At 44.3% G+C, this 17676-nt stretch overlaps 1 protein-coding gene across 10 annotated transcripts in view; it reads right to left on the bottom strand.

The window, feature by feature from the left end:
• kirrel3b (kirre like nephrin family adhesion molecule 3b) overlaps nt 1–17676 on the bottom strand; it is a 120338-nt gene that overhangs the window by 29262 nt on the left and 73400 nt on the right. For all 10 annotated transcript variants that reach the window (XM_029844182.1, XM_029844184.1, XM_029844186.1 and 7 more), the window contains exons 5-6: nt 6329–6486; nt 1998–2148 (exon numbers count right to left, since the gene is read on the bottom strand). In XM_029844182.1, the coding sequence (XP_029700042.1) occupies nt 1998–2148; nt 6329–6486 (309 nt within the window). The remainder of the gene's footprint in view (nt 1–1997; nt 2149–6328; nt 6487–17676) is intronic.

Here is a 17676-nt window from a genome sequence, read left to right as displayed (position 1 = left end):
CATGTGAATATCGATATTTAGATGCACATTATTGTATATTTAATGAGTATTGTTTCACAGATGGAGGCCGTTTTGGTTTGTTTTTAAGTGCAGAGAATATGTAAAAATTCTATATACCGGTATGTTGGGTGATCAATAATGAGAGGAGAAAAGAGGACCAGTGTTGCATTTATTCCACAGGTTGACATGTGCAGCCACATTTTGATTAGTGCTTTTCAACTGTATCCAGGCTTCTGAGCCAAGTCATTTCTATTCATAATATTGTGTATTGATATCTCTACGAAGCTCTAAATGTCTTGTATGCCTTGAAAGCCAAACATGCCACAAAAGTGATAATAAACTTTGTTCTCTATTTTACTTTGTTAATGCTGACCTCCGTCCCCAAAATAATTTATATTCTCTCGGGCGAGGACATATTAACAAGAGCCTATTTCCACCCTTTTCCTTTAGACAGTTGAGTCTCTAAATAATTGTTTAATTGATGTGGATGAATCCTTGAAACCACTGGTAAAACGTGTGTGTGGAAGAGAGAGATTAGCAGCGCTGATGTTACAGCTGAACCAATGTCCACTGGATTCAAGGGCTCCGGGGGATTCGCGGTTCCCTTCATATTTCCCTCCAGCTACCTTTTCCTCTGTGGAGCTGCAACACTACGACTCAGACTGTGTGCTTTCTGCTCCTTAGAGACACAGAGATCAAGTCTGATGTTTTCCTTCAGGTTGCTCATCATGTATTCATCTGGCGGATGCCGTGATCTCACAAAGTAGTGAATCACAGAAATCCATGCGTTCCAGTACCGCAGATACATTAAACACATCGAAGCTGTTTTCAGTGGCTTAGCGTCAAATTAGGCAGCATCGGTAGAGAGCACAAATCAATTAATGTTCAATTCTGTCACGTGTCATTTCGGGAGCAGCCTAAATTGAGGCGGGAGCGTTGTGGAGGTTCTGATTCACGGTGGTGGCTCTCTAGTCTCTACCCATCACTGGGGATAAAGAGGTAGGATTCGGAGAGAGAAGGATGGGGGACAATTAGCAGCTAAAGCTTTTGAGATTGAATCTTAACAATTTGACTCTGCTGTCGCCCACTTTGAGCTCACTCTGTGTAAAATGTTGCTAGAGTATTTAATTATTCTAACTGCATTTTAATGCCCCATTTTTCAGAGTTTCATCCCAGCTGATTCCAGGATGATTAGCATTATTCAAAGAGACATTATAGATGCCGACAAATCACATCTCATGTGGGCAGACCTCTGTCTCGCAATGTATGGAACATTAGTTGCACACAAGCATTTTATGGCCTGTGCATGAATGCTGGAGCCTGCTCTTGCATTTTTGCCTCCTGTAGTGGCGGTTTGTAGAAAGCACAATGCTGTCAGTCACACTGCTCCTCTGAATAGCATTTTTTGCTTTATTAGTCATACGTAGTGGTGTTGAAGGGGCTATAAGTGATGTGAAATCCATTTGTCCAAAGCCTTTCTCCTATTGTGAAGGGCTCTTGATCGAAAAAGATTCCCAGACAATTGAAGCTGAATGTGTTTTATACGCTGGGCTTATTTTAGAGGGGACCTGTGCACGCTCTCATCAGAAAGATTGATGGCATGAGCAGGGAAATAAAGGAGTTGGAGACATACCGCAGCAAATAGGTAGCCAAAAAAGACAATTACATTCATTTTAGATGGACGGCTCCTTTGATATTTATTCATAGCTAACAAAAATAGTGATGCATCACCAATTGTCCACCTACTGAAACGGTATCAAAAAGAGACAAATTATAAATATCCATCAGAGCATAAAGCTGAATCCTAAATGTTATTGGAACGTTAGCCAAGTATGCAGAAGGAGGATTCACTCCTGGACGAGCCCCATTTCAGAGCTTTTGGTCCCGTCTATTTAGATTCTAGACAGTTGAAAAGATAATAATTCAACTTTAGCTGAAAAATAAAAGAGAAAAGCAACCAACTGTCCCTCAGGAAAATGAAAGAATGGGGAACTCACGCTGGATGTCAATGGTGACGCTGGTCTCTTTGCCACTGGGGACAGCCTTGTTGGAGGCCTTACAGATGATCTGCTGCCCCGTCTCGATGTTGGAAGGAGACAGATAGAGCGTGCTCACCGTGCTTTCCCTCCTGCCTTCCCGGAGCAAGGTCTGCAAGGTGACAGAGGAGCAGCGTTGAAGAGAGGGGTGTAAATCCTGTAAATCTATGGATGGAAAGGTTAAGGCCTCTGCATCTATAAAAAGCACCATTCAGCATTTGGTTCCATTGCAGTGTCAAAAGCGAACTTTTTAAATCTCTGGGTGGAAAGAAACAGTGTATTCACAAATACACTCAGCGTGTTTTTTGGGGTGAGCTTAACTGTAAAGCTTTTGTTATATATTTAAATAATAGATCTTATTTTGGGCCACTTTTTTTGTATCTAGAGAGCTGCACTCTAGCACACGGCTTATCATACTCCACAAAGAAAATCAATGTTCTTTTCAGCATTTCGTCCTCTGAGCCCTACATTTCGGGAGCCATCTGGAATCGGTTGGTAGCGCTCAGTAACTCTCACTCTCCCTAAAACGCTCAGGGGAGATTTCTGGGAGTCTTTCTTAACCAATGTGGGGCAGAACAGAGCCACTGACTGGAACAAATTGCGTGGGTAACAGGGCACAGTGTGGTCAACCACAAAGTCAAGATACATTTCCTTGCCATCTCTCTGAAGGAGGCATGCAGTTGCTGTGGGTGTGTGTTTTCCTTCTTTTCTAAGGAGATAAGGCTCTGCTGTAGTGAATCACATCAACTGTTATCTCAATATAGAAACAGAGCTACAGTATTGACCAGGAAGAGCTCCCAAAGGCTTTGTTTCCCTGTGGTTTTATATTTTCCTGAGGTTTTATAACATGTAGATTGCTTCAGTAATGCAATTACTTCCTATCAGGAAGATTTTTGCCTTAGCCAATAAGTTCAAACTATTCCAGTCACACTATTGTTTATGTTGTAGAAATTAATACAAAACTAATGCTTAACGGGGACTTAAATATCTGCAGAACTTGCCAAAAATGTCCTTGGACATCCACAGCATGACAGATTGCAGAAGACGTTCAGTAAAACCTACAAAAGTTCATCATACAATGACAAAAAAAAAACCCATCTTTTATTAACAGTATTTGAACAAATTGCTAACATGAAAAGACTCAGTGATTCTGGACAACTTTTGGATGTTTTCCTGAAGCCTTGAAAAAAAAAATTGTTTGCGGCTAACAGAAGCTGCTATTGGCTTTGTGTTATGTGACCTCTGACCTCAGCGAGATACAGTCTCAAAGTTGATTATCATGAAAAAGCTATTAGATGCTGTGGAATAACAGGGGAGCCATGCAAGCGGCGAAAAAACCAAGGACTAGAGTGGCATCTGAAAATTTGGCGGTTTCCAGTGCCTATTGTATTGGGATGATTTGCATTAGCGTGTTTAACAGTCTGAATCCAAGTGCAGCTCAACAACTTGAGCTTCTTTACCGGAACGAGCTGAGTTGTGAGAGCATTTCCAGTATACCAGTTTGGACTGAATGAACTTCCAGTGATGTTTCATCACTAAAGATAGCAGCTCTTTAATGTGAGGAACATCTACAAATGATGCAGTTCCTCATCTACATCTGCCAAGATTTCTCCAATGAGCTGAAACCTCAATAAATTTACCTTTACATCAGTCGGTGTCTTAAGAAGCTAATTATCAGTGGAAAAATTGGCTTCAATTTTACTTCTCATTCTTGTTTGATCACAACATATTTAACTTTTCATGGAGTAGAAACACTCAGCAAGACATCTGCAATAGAAACCTGTCTTCAAACCTGTTCACAGTTAAAGTACCTTTTATCACAAGTTATATAAAAAGATCCGTAGAGGGATTGAAGGCTACTTTTTTTTGTAAATCATTTGTCTCAATTAGTGTTCCATTAGTTGGTACTGCAGAAGATTTACATTTTCAACAGAAGAGCGTTTGTGTGTTGAAAATCAGCGCACGTGTCACTTACAGAGCCGCGCACATTAGCTCAGTCGCAGGACGTGTCAGTGTAATATCCTCGGTGAGACAATCACCATTGTTCCCCTCCTCGCTCTGAACCCGTCTCCAGTCATTCGTCTTCGAAACGGCTCTTAGCTGGCTGTTGCTTTGAATTCCACAGCATGCCACGTTGCAAAGTGACACATTTTCATATTACTGCCTGGAGCCTATTTGACAAATTCCTTAAATCACATTGGGGGAGGAATATCGGATGTAACAGAGGCGGAGGGGGTTGTTTCCCCCATTTAAAAGCTGATTTACCAGTATAATATAGAAACTGAGGTGTTTGTGAAGGAGGGCCTGAGGTTGACCGTTCCTTTTGGTCTGAGTTTGTGCTAATTGTGCAAGAGTGAGTAATAATTCAGATTTGTGTCAAGCAACAGCATTAATAGCCGTAATGATGTTATCAAAAGTTGTTCACTTTGCTCTGAGGGCTCTGACCCCCCCCAAACAAATGTGTCACGTTAGGTGAATGAGCATGTTCGCAAAATTGTGCATATTAATTTACTGCGGTGTAAAAATGTTTTTGTTCCCCTCTGAAAGGTTACATTTATTGATGTATTATTTTTGTTATGGACCATTCGTCCGTGTTACTAATTATACGATGCAGCCGCCTATAAATCCACCTTTCATTTCTACTCCATCCATGGTGGCTTTTTCCCAGGATAATGCAATGGAAACAGCAGCAAATAGGGACAAAAACCCAAATCAACATTCACAACTAATCACGTCAAAGCAGAAGTTTATATATCGGACTGAAGAAGATCAAGAGAACGAACGTTCACATAAGTACCGGTCCTGTTTTCTGTTGGCTCAGAATGAAACGCAGAGCGGCCCATATAACTGTCATCTGTTTAGAGTGAGCTTGCTCTGCAGCCTGCCCCAGAAGCATACGTGGGAAATGATTGTTGTACAATTTCAGTGTAAAAGCATGGCAGAGCGAGTGTGCCCACCTCTGAACCTCTGCCCGAACACCGGAGGCTGCGAAAACAGCCCTTTGCTTTTCTGCGACTGAGCGGACGAGCAGATGGGAGATGAGTATTTGAGGGGAGAGAGAACATTATTGCATTATTCATTAACATCCTCTGCCCACATTTTTGCAGCTTGTCTTGATATATGAATCATTCACCTTCCTGCAGCTAACTTCATCCATTTAATTACCCCCCCCCAATGTTGGCAATGCATCATTTCAGTGACGCTCTGTTGTGACCAACACAGTGCAATCTTATGCTAAGCAAGAGCTTTATTTCATTCCCTTTGTCTTCAACCCCTGTTCCAGTCAGTAGTCTTCCAAGAGATCGTAGAGGTGAAGCACTAGGGGCATTACTGGGAAATTATCTTTGGGTCAAAACTATCATTAGATATGACACCATCAGGAAAGCAATTTCCTCCACCACATCTGCTTGCATTAGTCTTCCTCATCTGTGGAATATGAGAACCATCAGGGCAGATGCTTATGCTAACAAAATGCCCCCTGCTACTCAAAATTATTTATCATCTTTCAATCGAACCCATTGCTATTTAATGGGAGGCAGTAGAGCTGGGGGAGGACCCCTCCGTAGCAGATCTCAGACCAGGCAGGTGATCATCCATCAACTCCCAGCAGAGAATGACCTCAGGCAGGAAGCACACTCCCGTCCACCATTAGCGCCCCCCCCCACACACAACCGCTTAATTCAAATCAGTCTGATGTCGTACGCCAGTCTAATCAATGGCATTTATCTGATCTTTGAAAAAAGCCGATAATGGGTTGTTGCAGCGCAGACTGTGAGAGGCGGCGTGGGAGGCACGGGGAGTCTAAAGTGCTTGCACTCGTCATGGACTGTTTAAATGGAAAGAGAACACGACAGCGTTGATTACCTGACGGTCTTAATGGTGAAAGTGAGTCAAGAGCATCTGCGGGCAGGTGATCGTATCACCAGAGCAATTTTAGCTCTGGCAAACACTCACCATAACAACAAACATGGCAACTTGGACATCTCACACCTCAGGTAGAAGACTGCAGAAGAAAAGTTACAGAGCTTTGGAAGAATCATCCCGGGGAATTACATCACAACACTGCAAGGGAAGGTTTCCCCTTTTGATTGCGTAACCATCACCTTGTGTAAGTTGAATTTTTTTTTAAACTTGGAAGCAAAGAACCATCCTGAAAGCTCTAATGGATTTTCTTTTTTTACCCTTTTTCAGTAAAAAAGCAAAGCCTGCATCTGTAGAAATTCAGCCCTTCCACATATTCAACGTTCCAAACTGGTGGTGGAATCGGGAATGACACACACCTCCGAGCTTACCTTGGAGTACATGGCCCCATTGAGGACCTCTCCGTTACGGATCCAGATGATGGACGCGGGTGGTTTGGCGTTGTCGGTGTGGCAGGTCAGATTGAGGGGGTCCCCGGCCCGGAGGCTCACCACCGGCCCTCCACTTATGACTGGGTTCTCAGGAGGAACTGACACAAGGAAAGAGAGGACACACCTCAATCAAAGCACAATTAACTTGATGTAAAATACAGTGGAAACTGTACAATCAGGCTGATATCAGTATTGTGTTAGAGATACACCTTCTTTTTTACTCTTTAGTCACTCTTTCTCCCTGATATTGTTCAAGAGGAATGAAAAAATATGGAGTAGAAGTGCTGTCATTATATATTTATGTGCCCTTTTTAAAAGTTGCAGCTTTACTAATAAACAGAAAGAAATCTCAGAGAATGCACCGAGTCGATTTGTGACCAGCAGACATTTCATGTGTTCAGCTTTGTCTTTCTGTTTGATGCTACACTCCTGGATTCATTCAACCACAATCATTGGGACACTTTCTTGAATTTCACCCTAATCGTAATTCCATCTCATTTTTTCAAATATGTCCTGAACATAACCCTCCAGGAAAATCAGTTGACGGACCTAAATTTAGGCTGCATTTTCTTACATTGAGCGTGGATTCCTCCTGTCGTCAAGAATACTCCCTGGCAACAGCTTGTGCCTGGAATGTAAATCAACCCGAGCTTAACCCCCCTCAGACACACCATGTCTGCTCAGGGCACTTTTCCTTCTCTGAACTGTGACAGACACAACAAACAAGTATGACAGCAGAGCTAGGTGTACCTGCGGAGGACACGGATAAGCTCCCATTCCTCCCATATCCACTCTCTGTTTGTTTTTCCTTTTTTTTAATAACTGAAACTACGGTGAATTATTGATTAACCTGAGTGCTCATTACAATGCAGATCTGGGTCAGGATGAAATCAAAGGCTGCCGGCAGCTGCCACACGGGTCTCCGAGAGAACCGGGACTGCAGCCAAGGCTGTGCCACAGCACTGTGGTGGAAACTGAGAGATTTCCTACCTTTAAGGAGAAAAAAATGGTTTTATTTTGAGACGTCATTTCCAAAGAAGTTTGAAAACAAGAGTAACTGAACAGCTCCAACACGCTACAACCTAGGGATACCCAGTTTGTACTGCAGTGCTGAGGATGGAAAGACAAGCATCAAGCAGATGGACCACGGAGTCAGTCTTGGGGCTGTGGTTTGTCATCACATGCAGGTGGTGCATGAAGCGTACACGTGGACACATTTTTGCTTTTATCCACACTAAATCGTGTGAACGAGTGACGTTTATTTGAATATAACCGCACATTATCTTTACGCATACGTCTTGGACAACTTCTGCAACAGCAGACACAAGCAGCCTCAAAAGAGCTGCGGCGTGACACCCGGACGCTCCTGTATGCTCGGTGGAACCATCTGGAGCAGCACGCTGACGCTGACTGGACATCCACAGGCACAGAGGAGAGCGTGGGGGCATTCTGTTCGTGCGACAAACACATTTGCGGTGCGAAAGGTCGCTGACGAACAAACAAGAAGGACGATCCAGATGATCAGACGCCTCTGAATCAGTGGCGCACATTTCTAGTGAGTGAGGTTTGAGTCAGGGGGTGGGAAGACTGAAGTTTGGACTGTAACGCTGGACTAATAGCTCTCGCCACACGGACCTGCGAATCTGCTATTCCAAAGGCAGTTCCACTCAATGGTTTCTATTGTACATCTGAGGCTGAAATTCAGCGTTAATTCCAGCCGGCTCCCTTTCATCTGGTTTTCATTAATATGCGGGCGGTAGTGAGAGGTGGAAGAATCTCGGGTCAGCACTACGAGATCAGACAACAGAGTGTGCTGATCTAGGCAAGTGAGGAGGAATCTTTGTGAGAACGTGGTCACCTTCTGCTCCTTTATCAGCAATCTTAAACAAGGTCAAGGAGATCACTTTAGTTTATTCTTAATGTGAAAAATAGGCCTAGAGCGATGTCATGGCATATGCCAATGAGGCAGGGAGACTGCAGAAGGTACTAGTGACTGGGACTCTCCACTTTATCATTAACAAAATATATAAAAATGGAGACTTTGTCATGGAACCTTGAAAACCTATTGTTGAAGATTCGCTGTTCTTGGCCAAGTGTCAGCGCTTTCTTGCACCGACGAGAGAAACGTTAATTAACTGTCAGGCATAAAAGGCACGCATAAAAGAGTTTTTATGGCAGGAGGAGATTAGAAAGAAGCATCTGACAGTGTGTGACTGAGAAGAGCCGGAGCATGTCCAGTCAAATGCGTTCTCGCTCGTCAGCCTCCAAGTCTTTGTTCAATGCTTCTTTCCTCTGAAAGGAGAAAAAAAAAAAGTTTCCAACTCGCGTGTTGTTGTTCCTGCTGGGGGCACAGGAGCGTGGGGTGTTTTTAACACTGTGCATGTGCAGCTAAGCAGGTCAGTGGCAGACAGAACAGCGCACATTACCTTTTCAGGTCATGTCCCCATGGAACGGCTACCTGCACAGTCAGACACTGAGTGACCGGTGAAGGAGAAGCAGGAGGACACGGCTGGCTGCTTCACACCTCCTTTCTGTTGTCCTCCATTGTTTATGTGCGGCGACGCGCTCGAAGAGCGCCGTCCAAAGCCCTTGATGCCACCACTGTAGTAACAATATTCTTTTCAAAGCTTGAACTTGCCTGACCTATGCGAGAGCCTTTCGAAAAGGGAAGATTGGACCAGTAACCTAGAACCCATTGGATTCAAATGAAATGAACCGTCGTCTGAGATCTACTGATCCTGCATCGACGGTCAGGTGTGACAGTCATACGGAGGCCAAGCTTTAAACCTGAATCAGCCATCATCATTGCTGGGCTGTTTGCAAACTCGGCACTCCCTAATGGCTCTAAATTAGCTCTTTACTGCAGCAATTCGATGGACTTGGCATAAGTATGGTCGGTGGTCCAGATTGATCACTCCTCTTTAATTACTGGGCTGACTCACCACAAAGTCTCCTTCTCTCGCTGCATTTGCCCTCAACAAATTTACACTCCATCCTGCAAGTGCAGTGTTGGTGCACGTGGACGTATGTAAATGCAATGGCAGCTTTGGGTTTTCAAAGAGGATTTTTTTTTTTGGTCTGAAAGTCGAGGGTAAAGGGAAGCACTGTAATTTTAAGGCTGCATTAAAAGCTGAATTAGCACCTCAGAAAACGAGCGAACCGACTCTCCAAACAAAATATGATTTGTTACATGATTAAAGCTAGTTGAGAAAATTGCAATTTCCACAAATTCTCTTTGATAATTGAGATTACATTTTGCTGAAACCTTCAGAGAACCAAAGCGCTCGTTTCAAAAAGCCATTTTGCTCCGTTCTCCTCTGGTTCTGCGGAAATTTTATTTGCAGTGGAGCAGTTTTGCTATTTCCTGCTACCTTCAATTTGATAACAATTATCTTCCAGGTTTTCAGGCATTGTTATGGAAGGCAATAAACAACTGTCTTTACATGAGCAACCAGACTATCATTACTGAAACAACATTAATAAACCACACCTGAACTACAACACTCACCTGTGTCAGACAATCTGGACTCACATTTGCACGACTAAAATACATCTGGAGGTTGTGAAGCCATGTTTTTTTGTCAGACACATAAACCCAATAGACTGCAGTCTTCAGAAAAGTTCATGCAGGAACTACAGTGATTTAGGAGGTCTGTTCTAGTGTACTTATGACTGCTCAGTTTTCATCTTTTAAACAGCCAGATTCTATTGTCCAGCAGCAGCAGCTTCCGAGGCGGCGGCAGCAAGGGAGGAAAAAGTAATTTTTGGCTGATAAATGAAAGAGACTTCCTCCCAAGAACGCTTGCAGGTATGAGGAGAGGCTGCTGATGGCTGCGTGCTGTAGCGCTTTAGCAGACGAGCTCGCTTTCCTGTCGCTCTCAGATTCCTGCACATGTTCTATGTCATCTGATTACGACAGCTTGCAGTTTGTGATGGATGGATCAGGGGAAGGAAACGGGGAAAAGGATAGGAGAGGGACACGCAGCACAGGTGGATACAAGAGATGCACATGGCTCACTGGCCCAAAACGCCGGCCCTCTTCGAGGGCTGTCACTCTGCATCTGTTTGAAAGCCAGAAGATCCTCAGCCACACGCACGTGCACACAAGAAGGTGGAAGAATGGCTGAATGAATAAAAAGAAAGACGCTATCAATGCACAAAAGAATGGTAGATAGCAATCACAAGCAGCCTGACAGACTTTACACAATACTTACATCAAAGCAGCAAAGGGACGATTTGCAGAGAAGAGCGAGGGGCAATAATAAGAATAATAAGCAGCAGCACAAGCATGTGACAGAAGAAGACAAAAATGGGACAAACATGAAAGGGGAGAGAAAGAAAGCTAACAGAAAGGAAAGATCCCCAAACAGGAAGACGTAGGCGCAAGCATTTTTGGCACAGCGCTGAGGAAAACCCAGTGGCGGCGATTTTGTAACCCATCAAGTGAGCAAATGAGGAGAAGGGAAGGAAAGATGAAGATGAAATGAGGAGTGAAGGACCTGGCAGAGTGGTGACAGCCCCGAAGAGATTGTACCCTTAAAAAACTAGCCATGTGCCGTTCTGGGCGCTGATCTCCACTGACATGGCTGCTCCCTGCTCACCTACACAGAGAGCTGCGCATACGTGTGTGTGTGTGTGTGTGTGTGGCTGCAAACATAGGACCCTTCACTATGCACTCCTGCCGCTGTACGAGCCCTCTACAGAAACTTAGCTAGCTGACAAACGTGCATTTAGATCAGCTCAGCCTGTGACGCTTGTTTTTGTAGAGCACAGATGTATCGGTGTCATTTTTCTTCCTTCTGTTGGAAGATGATGGGTTTGAAAGAGAGAGAGAGAGAGAGAGAACATCCTACATACAGTCTGTCTACCATAATCACGCAGCTGTTCACAGCCTCTCCACCACCGCTGCAGCTGTTTCTGAACTCCTCCTTTACGGTGACGCAACAGCAGTAACAGCACCGTAGCTCAAAGGTCAAAGGGTACATGAGAATAACTGCTGGTGTGAAACAAACGATACTTTGCTGCTGGGCTGAATCTGATGAAAAGTGATTGGATAATCCTGTTGCCCTGCGTCTGAGCCAGCCCAGACCGATGCTGTTTCCTTTGGTTAAGGATCACACTGTGTGTAAACACACCAATAAGTGAGATATTTTCAGAGCCTGGCTCACTTAGAAGCAGAGATAAGCACCGATGCTTCTGCTTTTCCAGACCAAAGATGCATCTCAGCAGCATCAGGCTTATTTACAGCGACTTCTAACACCTCAGTATTTCTCTTTCCTATGCCTTCAAAGTTTACTTCCATTACTGGAGAAATTACAGAATGATCCTTGACAACTAAATGAATTTAAGCGGATTCAGGGAAAAAACAGATTCGGCTTTTGTTGCTAAAGAAAAAAGTTGCCCTTGGGCTTTTGTGTTCATAAATACTGTTTCAAAAGCACAGGACCAAATATTAACAATGCAGGAATAGATAACAAATGGTACAATGGCTCGTTCCAGCAGCGGATCATCCAAATGTCTGACAAAGACCAGCGTCAGCCTGTGTGGGCAGATTCCTCTAACATGTCGAGGTTGTTTCTTCAGTCTTTTTCTTAAGTTGTCTGCTAAAATGCAAATGATTTGCTTCATAATTATCATTATTTCTCCTTGCATGGCGATAGAACAAATGTGGTTTTACATGAATCCAGTAATGCTTGAGTGTGACGTGCAAAGATGACATACAACAAATATAAGAAATGAAACTGGCAACACAACAGTTGATCTTAGAGTCAAGCCAAAAGCAGATTTTTTTATTAATTTATTTTTTTAATTTGGTTACTGTTTTACCTCATTCGAATGCTTCCGCTTGGTGATTTATTCATTTTAAGTTTCAACTAGGAAATCTTGCAGTTGATGTCAGCTAAGCCTACAATGCCTGACATTTATCATTAATCTCCAGCAGTAGGATGGAGATAAGGTAAGAATGTTGAAGTAATCTGTGATCATGCTGCTCTTCAGAGGCTGATATCTATTAATTACTTGAATATGGATACAATCATTCCCAGTTTGCTATCTTTGCTGTTAATCTCTGGCTAACTAAATACGCGACGAGCAATTTGGAAACTTCAATTAGCAAAGATTATGTTGCTGCACAAATTAGCCCCGTAATAATTGGGTGTCATTTTTAAAAGAGCATTTTAAATTAAGAGGAATTAGCAATAAAAAAAATTAAATGATGTCACATAAATAGAATGCAAAAGTTCAGGGACAGATGCAGGGACATTTTGAAAAAACCTCATTAAATACCTGCTTAGTAACACATGTAATAGCAGCATATTGTTGTCTTATAGATTATTAATATTCAGAGTTTAAAAAAAAAAAACGGAATTAATGCTTGCTTCGGTAATATAAGACTTGCATTTACATTTGTCCATTCCATGAAAAGAGACTATACATACATGGTATTATGAAGGGGGAATGACTGTTCATATGTTGTTAGCGCCTAAAAAGTTCCGTATTGTTTGGATCATCCTTTATGGACAACTACCTGCAATACTTCCTGTAGATGAGGAGCAACTGTGAGGTTATAGCTGGTGAAATCTGAGTACCGGTAAATCTAGAAATTGGTCATTCAGAATAAGGTCACGACCAATCCTTTGTAATAAATAAAAATAGCATCAATATGTTGCTAATACAGATGTTAATAACCAGGTAGCTAATGGTGGATATGTGCATCCTTATCTAAAGTGTTAGCATATAATTTTTTTTAGAATATTATTAACTGAGGGACACTGTCTGGTCCCTTTGTTCTCATTGTACCCAACATGAGGGAGAAAGATTAGAGCAAAGGTGTGGAATGGAGCCAACAGGAATCATAATTAGCCCCTGGGGTCTCTTTTAGAGCTGAAACTCTTCTTTCATGACTAATTCACGTGACCCTGATGATCAGAATAAGATCACTGATCCTTTTCTGATATGTTAAGTTTATCCTGTGAACAAAAAATTGGTTGAAACGTGATTCTTTTGTGGGCATGGTGATGATTAATCTACCGTCCTGAGTTTTGCATTTGGAATTAAGACAAGCCAAATTTCTAACAGCAAGGACACAAATGGTTGGAAAAATGAACAGAAAACACATAATACTTGCTCTGTGGCAGTGATAAAGGCTTTTTCTCTGTGTCTTTGAATATTTATGCTTCATTACTTTTGAGCCTATCAGTGAGCGGGGGAGGGGAGTTCCTCTCAAATGGCACATGGAAGAGTTTGGGCTGATATGGACTTATGAAGGATGGAGGGGAGAGTTTTAGATTTATTCTGCTGTCAGCTCTGAGCAGGGAGGCTGCACGTCAGTGTGTGCACCGGTGGGCGTGTGTGTAGGAAGTTTGTGTACTTTCATTTGTGTGTGTGTGTGCACAGGTGTGTGTGGAGCCATAGCCGTTTTCCAAGTCAGCAGACACACTCTGTCACCGCTGGCAGGTAATTGACAGGCAGGAATTTTCAGTGACACAGGCCTTTGCATACATTTCCTCCATTACCTTGTGCATGTCAGCTTGGAATTCTTCTTGGCAGTGCACTCAGGAGTTACCAGCTAGCTCTGCAGGGGATTAAACAAACACTTTCCATTCAGGCTTATGGGGAGGAATGATAAACTCTCTCACCCTCAATCAGCCAAACAGGTGATAAAGGCTTCCAGTTTCTCATTCTCACTTCCAGCTTTGCCCCTTTGCTTCCAAAGTCAAACATGTGCAAATGGTTTATTTTTTGTCTTTACTTGCAGAGTGCAGGCACAGCCAGGGGAGAGGGTCTGATATCTTGGAACGAAAAGCTTATTTGCATCGTCGTTATGAAAAGTTATCGACTGAAGTGATTGGATGAGCTGTTATAAATACATCACCATTCAAGTCAGTTTTAGCCGTTTAAAATTGTGACGGTACTTAACCGAAGCCACTGAACTACAGCTCGTCTGAAATCCATCCACACCCACACGTGTACCTCTACGTATGTGTCTGTTTAGAACCTAAACAGCTAACCGCGCTAGCGATCTCTATCTGTTTCAGATCTATTTAGGGTTGTGAGGCTCCTTGAATCTACCCCAAGTCTGTATAGCCTTTATATCTGTGATGCCACTGTTTTGGCCATTCATTGTCATTCCATGAGGTCTGACCACCAGTGGAGAAGAACTACTGGAGCCTTGCAAAAATACCAAGCTTGGAGGACTGAAAACCGATAGCTCCTAAGAGATCCATCAAGCAAACAGAGGTGGCAGCAGCTGTCAGAGGCTCTTGACTATATAGCTTATTACTCACTAGCAACTTGCTATCTGAAACCGTTCCGATTCTGAAGCTGCAGAGAGCATCCTCTAGTGTTGGGAGACAGCACCGTTTTTGTGTGGGAACGGCTTTGCGCAGCCCATCGCAACACTGGTTTTAAACCGCTGAGATAAAGCAGGAAGATCTGAACGAGCAGAGACAGACGGTCAGAGAAAACAACCCACACTTGTTGCTCCGTGTAAAACATTCACAGTTCTCTGCGCATTTGTGGAGGAGCTCTGTGGCCACAGGAGGCACACTCCTCTCTTCTTCCTCAGCCTTCGATCTTTTTGCGATGCGGCTGACTCCAGGAATCCTCCACAGAGGGACGGAGAGAGAGGCAGGGGCTGTTCCATCAAGAGAAGTTGGCAGGGGTCAGAAAAGGAGAATTAGCAACGTGCCCGCGCGAGTCCTGCTCGGCGAGGTGGAAATTGCAATGCTGAATGATAACCTCATAAAGTTTAATTAAGAAATACTAACCTCTGGAGCTTTCTGCGCCAAGGCTGCGTTCCAAGTAAAGAAATTAAAGTGCAATCCAAGACGTTTGAAGTTCTGTCATATTAGTCGCCATCTTTCAAATGGGAGGCATTAGCATTGATTTGATACCTCCCTGAAGGTTTGTTCTGACTCCAGCACAAATATTTGTTGATGTTTTCAACAACCCCTGATTTATTATTTATTATCTTCTGTACTGTCCAATGATTTGGCTCAAGAGGGTTTGAGTTGACATTTCACTGATGGATGAGGGTTAAATCTCTTTTGATTGACTATCCATCCATCCATCCATCCATTCTCTACCGCTTATCCGGGTCGGGTCGCGGGGGCAGCAGCCTAAGGAGAGAAGCCCAGACTTCCCTCTCCCCAGCTACCTCCTCCAGCTCATCCGGAGGGATCCCCAGGCGTTCCCAGGCCAGCCGAGAGACATAGTCTCTCCAACGTGTCCTGGGTCTCCCCGGGGGTCTCCTACCGGAGGGACATGCCCTGAACACTTCACCAGGGAGGCGTCCAGGGGGCATCCTGACTAGATGCCCAAGCCACCCCATCTGGCTCCTCTCAACGCGGAGGAGCAGCGACTCTACTCCGAGCTCCTCCCGGATGGCAGAGCTTCTCACCCTATCTCTAAGGGAGAGCCCAGCCACCCTACGGAGGAAGCTCATTTCAGCCGCTTGTACCCGTGATCTTGATCTTTCGGTCATTACCCAAAGCTCATGACCATAGGTGAGGGTAGGAACGAAGATCGACCGGTAAATCGAGAGCTTCGCCTTTCGGCTCAGCTCTCTCTTCACCACTACGGACCGGTGCAGAGTCCGCATTACTGTGGACGCCGCACCGATCCGCCTGTCGATCTCCTGCTCCATTCTTCCCTCACTCGTGAACAAGACCCCGAGGTACTTAAACTCCTCCACTTGGGGCAGGATCTCCTCCTTTACCCGGAGAAGGCACTCCACCTTTTTCCGGTCGAGAACCATGGCCTCGGATTTGGAGGTGCTGATTCTCATCCCAGCCGCTTCACATGCGAACCGATCCAGTGATAGTTGGAGGTCACGGGCCAATGAAGCCAACAGGACCACATCATCCGCAAAAAGCAGAGACGCGATCCCGAGGTCACCAAACCGGATCCCCTCAACACCATGACTGCACCTAGAAATTCTGTCCATAAAAATTATGAACAGAATCGGTGACAAAGGGCAGCCCTGGCGGAGGCCAACCCTCACCGGAAACGAGTTCGACTTACTGCCAGCAATTCGGACCAAACTCTGGCACCGATCGTACAGGGAGCGAACAGCCCGTATCAGCGGGCCCGACACCCCATACTCTCGGAGGACCCTCCACAGGACCCCCCGAGGGACAAGGTGGAATGCCTTCTCCAAGTCCACAAAACACATGTGGACTGGTTGGGCAAACTCCCATGCACCCTCGAAGACCCTGCGGAGGGTGTAGAGCTGGTCCACTGTTCCACGCCCAGGACGAAAACCACATTGCTCCTCCTGAATCCGAGGTTCGACTATCCGGCGGACCCTCCTCTCCAGTACCCCTGAATAGACCTTACCAGGGAGGCTGAGGAGTGTGATCCCCCTATAGTTGGAACACACCCTCCGGTCCCCCTTCTTAAAAAGAGGGACTACCACCCCGGTCTGCCAATCCAGCGGCACTGCCCCCGATGTCCACGTGATGTTGCAGAGTCGAGTCAACCACGACAGCCCTACAACATCCAGAGCCCCAAGGGACTCTGGGCGGATCTCATCCACCCCCGGGGCCCTGCCACCGAGGAGTTTTTTAACTACCTCGGCAACTTCAGCCCCGGAGATACGAGAGCCCATCTCCAGGTCCCCAGGCCCTACTTCCTCACTGGAAGGCGTGTTGGTGGGATTGAGGAGGTCCTCGAAGTATTCCTTCCACCGATCCACAACATCCCGAGTTGAGGTTTTGATTGACTAATTTTCCTTTATTTTATTCCTTTTTGACATCATACATGCATATCTCAGACTGGAGCTGGGTTAGCATTACCAGTAGAAAAGTGATCAAAAAGCTCATAATGGAAACACCTGACTTTCAAAAAAAACCTCCTAAATGTCAGCAAAAAAGGTGTTTTGCTCTCATGAGGAGGAATTTTAGATGTTTTGATATAGGAATAGATCTCTAAAGTGCAATGGAAACACTATCGCATTTAGCTGACACGGGGCCTGAAGTATGCAGTCACGTGACCAGTTATCTATCAGATGAGATGGCGGCGTGGTAAATATAGACAGAAAGGAAGAGCAAATATTGTATTACACATAATAATAAAATAGCACCGACAAACATTATTATTGCCAAGGAAGCCACAGTAGGAACTACAACTGTACCAACATACAACATTCATCTTTCCTCCCGAGTCTCGAGGCGAGATTTATTAAGAATTACGAAGGTCAAACACTATTCGATGGAAACTTGTGCAAAGCAAAATTTTACTCATTGAAATCCCAGAAATATTGCAAGAATATAGAAAAGGGAGAAAAG

Source organism: Takifugu rubripes, chromosome 11 (genome assembly GCF_901000725.2).
Source record: "Takifugu rubripes chromosome 11, fTakRub1.2, whole genome shotgun sequence".
Lineage (NCBI taxonomy): Eukaryota > Metazoa > Chordata > Actinopteri > Tetraodontiformes > Tetraodontidae > Takifugu > Takifugu rubripes.
Note: the sequence above shows the minus strand (reverse complement) of the source record. Positions and strands in the feature narration are given on the sequence as shown.